Source organism: Plodia interpunctella, chromosome 17 (assembly GCF_027563975.2).
Source record: "Plodia interpunctella isolate USDA-ARS_2022_Savannah chromosome 17, ilPloInte3.2, whole genome shotgun sequence".
NCBI classification, from domain to species: Eukaryota; Metazoa; Arthropoda; class Insecta; order Lepidoptera; family Pyralidae; genus Plodia; species Plodia interpunctella.
Genome location: NC_071310.1, coordinates 1277499 through 1281559, shown reverse-complemented (window position 1 = coordinate 1281559; position 4061 = coordinate 1277499). Strand labels below are relative to the sequence as shown.

The window sequence follows — 4061 nt, the reverse complement described above, 5'->3', positions numbered from 1 at the left end:
AATAGGTACCTACTATACCTACCAATGATCAATACTGACATTTGTTTGACTGAATGTGAGTATGACAGGACATGACAGCTTCTTTTTTTGCAATGGTAAGTAGTGTTGTTTGAATAAACAACTAAGTATTCAAACCCTGCAAGTTAGTTACCCTGCATTGTTCTTTCCACCATGATATTAGATTAAGGACAAATTTGCAATAAAATAATAAATTTGTATAAGTTCATTTACTGTTACGTTTATTAGAAAAAAAGGAAATATATCGTCACACACAATATATCGTATACACAAGTGCGTCGTGTTTGCAGATGATGCAACTCTATTCATATCTGATACAACTAAAGATAAAAACAAATTTGAAGAAGAAATCAACAAGACATTAAATAGTACAGTAAATTGGCTTAAATCTATAAACTTAACAGTAAATTTAACAAAAACAAAAATAATACAGTTTAGAAATTATAATAAGGAACCATATAGTTTAAATATTCACGAAACTAACAAAAAAATTGAAGACGTAAACGAAACAAACTTTTTAGGTGTCAATATTGATTGTAACTTAAATTGGAAATCGCACATAGATAAAATTAACAAAACAATATCCAGTTACTGTTACTCTCTTTCGATACTTGCTGAAAGCTCTTCAGCTGAAGTTGCCCGAACTGCATACTTTGGAAATGTTTTTCCTTACCTCACATATGGAATTATCTATTGGGGGAATTCTGTTAATGTAAATTCCACTTTCCTGCTTCAAAAAAGATGTATACGCATAATACATAACTTGTATGCAGATGACACATTACGAAATATATTTAAAGAAAAGGGCTATTTAACATTAACTAATATCTATATACTTGAATTATGTGTATTTGTTCAAAATAACAAGTTAAATTTTAGAAAAAAAAATGGATCTCAGAGATAACCAAAGAAATTTATATAAAAATGATTTGTATCTTCCCATTGTAAATAATGAAGTGTATAAAAAAAGTGCCTATATTTCTGGAATAAATGTACTTAACCATTTACCTGTAAATATCAAATGTATCCAAAATAGTCACTTATTCAAACTGAAGCTTAAGGCTTGGTTATTAAACCATGTGTTTTATAATTTGGATGAATACTATGAGTATAATACTCGTATCTTACGAGAATAAATTGGTATGTATTCCATAAATAATTATATCGTGTGCAAAGACAAATTACTTATAAGTTGTTCAAACAGTTTAATTTGTAAGTACTGCACGTATCCATATATAGAAATATAGTATGTGTTATAAGTGTAACATAACGCTAATATTGCATGCCTGAAAGGGTAAACTGTTGAAACTATTGTATTGTATGTGCCACACCTTGTACTACACAGTTACTGCAATAAAGATATTTGAGTTTGAGTTTGAGTTTATCTGATTGTCAAGCAGCCTGCTGGATACAAACTTTACAAAGAAACGTAAAAAATATCATTACGTCAAGTCAATGTCAAATTGAATTGATAAGGCAGGCAGGGCAGCCAAGAAGGAAGAATCAATGAATGTTTATTTATATTTGTTTATAAATGAAATAAGATTCAATATAAGCGTTTAGATAAACTTCCATTTATGACAAGTTTTCAAATTCTTATATTATAAAGGTAATGTTATAAAAATATGTCTAGAAACTCAAGGTCAGGATTTGTTATCAAACTTTCTTGTGAAACTGTTCAAAAATTGGCCGAGGAAGAAGAACAAGCAAAAATCAAGAAGGAAGAAGAATCTTTTGAAGAAATTGATAAAATCGACAAGAAAGAACATGAAACAAACACGGAAAAAAAAGATTTTGAGGTTAGAACTAAAGACACATCAGAAAAACAAGATGACAAACAGATTACAGATAGTGCTCAAAGTAAAAAAGATCCTATAGAAGACATCGTTGAAAAGTCCGGGGATAACAAAAATCCTATTAAAAAATCAGATTCAAACACAGAGAACAGTTCTTGGGGTGATTACGCTCCATACATTTCTTATGAAGGTGAAGAAGCAATTTATACAGATCCATCAACTCAACATAAGTATACATGGAGCACAGAAAGTAATTCTTGGATTCCAAAATCTGGTCAAGAAGTTCCAGGCAGAGTCTATAGTTATGAGGATGATACACATATTTACACTGAGGCAGATGGTTCCAAATGTTTTTGGGATAATGACAAGAAGGCATGGATACCGAAAGTTGATGATGATTTTTTAGCTTATTATCAAATGTCATATGGATTTGTTGATAATACACAGAAAAGTAGTGATACCGAAAAGCAGGAATCATCAAAGAATAGAGATGAGAAAAAATCAGAAACACCAGGGGTTAAAAGAAAAAATGAGCCACAATGGTTTCAGCCTTCAGAAGAGACAAACACTAAAGTATATGTTTCAAATCTCCCTTTAGATTTGACTGAAGAAGAATTTGTTAATTTCATGCAAAAATGTGGTCTTGTTGAGCGAGATCCAAGCTCACAGAAGATGAAAGTAAAACTTTATATGGATAAAGAGCAGAACTGTTTCAAAGGAGATGCCCTATGTACATATATCAAGATAGAATCTGTTGATTTGGCACTAAAATTATTAGATGGAAGTGACCTCAAAGGAAACAAAGTCAAAGTGGAAAGAGCCCATTTTCAACTAAAAGGAGAATATAACCCAGCGTTAAAACCTAAGAAGAAAAAGAAGAAAGAGCTGGAGAAAATAAAGAAAATGCAACAGAAGTTATTTGATTGGAGACCAGAGAAGATTGTGGGTGAACGGTCAAAGCATGAAAGAGTTGTGATTGTTAAAAATTTGTTTCACCCTACAGACTTTGATAAGGATGTTCAGCTTATACTTGACTACCAGCAAGATCTTCGAGAGGAGTGTTCTAAGAGTGGGGAAGTACGCAAAGTGGTGATCTACGACAGACATCCCGAGGGTGTAGCCCAGATCACAATGAAAGAGCCAGAAATGGCAGATGCTGTCGTGGAACTTATCAATGGGAGATGGTTTGGGAAAAGGCAAATTACAGCTGAAATATGGGATGGCAGAACCAAGTTCAGGATTGCAGAGACTGATGCTGATATCAGTAAGAGGATAGACGGATGGGATAAGTTCTTGGATGGAAAGGAAGATACTGATAAGTCTATCGACAAGACAGATAAACATAAGACAGTTGTGAGTGCTGAAGATGTAACAAGTACTAACATTTCGAATAACCCAGATAATACAGGTGAAGAAAAGATTGCAGCTCAAGAAACAAAAACCACAGAAGGAAAAGTGAATGAAGTTTCATAAGTATTCATTAATTAAATCACACGCTTTATGCCAGCACTAAAAATTTGTATTAGTGATGGCCACACAAAACATAAGTGATTAATTATTTTTTAAGTAAATGTGGTATATTGAATTAAAATAAAGTATTGAAATCTGTATTCTGCCCTTTATATTATAACTAGCTCGCTGCCTTCGACTTCGTCCGCGATTAATAAAAGGTAGCCTATGTTACTCCGAAAGGTCGACTATATCTTTGAGCCAAATTTCATCAAAATTGGTGCAGTAGTTTTTGAGTTTATTAGTAACAAACGAAAATATAAATCTTTTCTTATACTCGTAATAGCTTTTGCCCGCGGCTTCGCCCGCATTGATACTCCGCGATGACAGGTACCCTATATCTTTCTCCATACTTCAAACTCCATGTATGCAAAATTTCATGAAGATTGGTTGAGTAGATAGAAATGAACTTACTTTCGCATTTATAATATCGTAAATATGGATTACTGCAATATAATTTTTAGAACCGCAAAACCGCTGTTCCCCAAAGCACCATATGGAACCTATGGAAATATAGAAAAGAGGACAAAAGTAGTTTGGGCTCTATCATGGAAGTACTTACTAAATCCATGACCTCGCTATTTATTTATTGCATAATCAAAATAATATTTTTTAATTTATAGATTTCATACATATTACCTACCTAATAATAACTCACTATCCTACTTTTTTTTTGTTGATCTAAGTTCCTTTAACTGCAGAAAAAGGAATAATATAGACCGAATTGGCTGTCCTGCA

General features: G+C 32.5%; 1 protein-coding gene across 1 annotated transcript; it reads left to right on the top strand.

Annotated features, from left to right (window-relative positions):
• The first annotated feature begins 1424 nt into the window (after nucleotides 1-1424).
• On the top strand, nucleotides 1425-3422 carry barc (barricade). The gene has a single exon (XM_053757371.2). It carries the CDS (start codon nucleotides 1644-1646, stop codon nucleotides 3285-3287), a length of 1644 nt encoding a protein of 547 aa, XP_053613346.1. The 5' UTR covers nucleotides 1425-1643; the 3' UTR covers nucleotides 3288-3422.
• The last annotated feature ends 639 nt before the right edge of the window (nucleotides 3423-4061 follow it).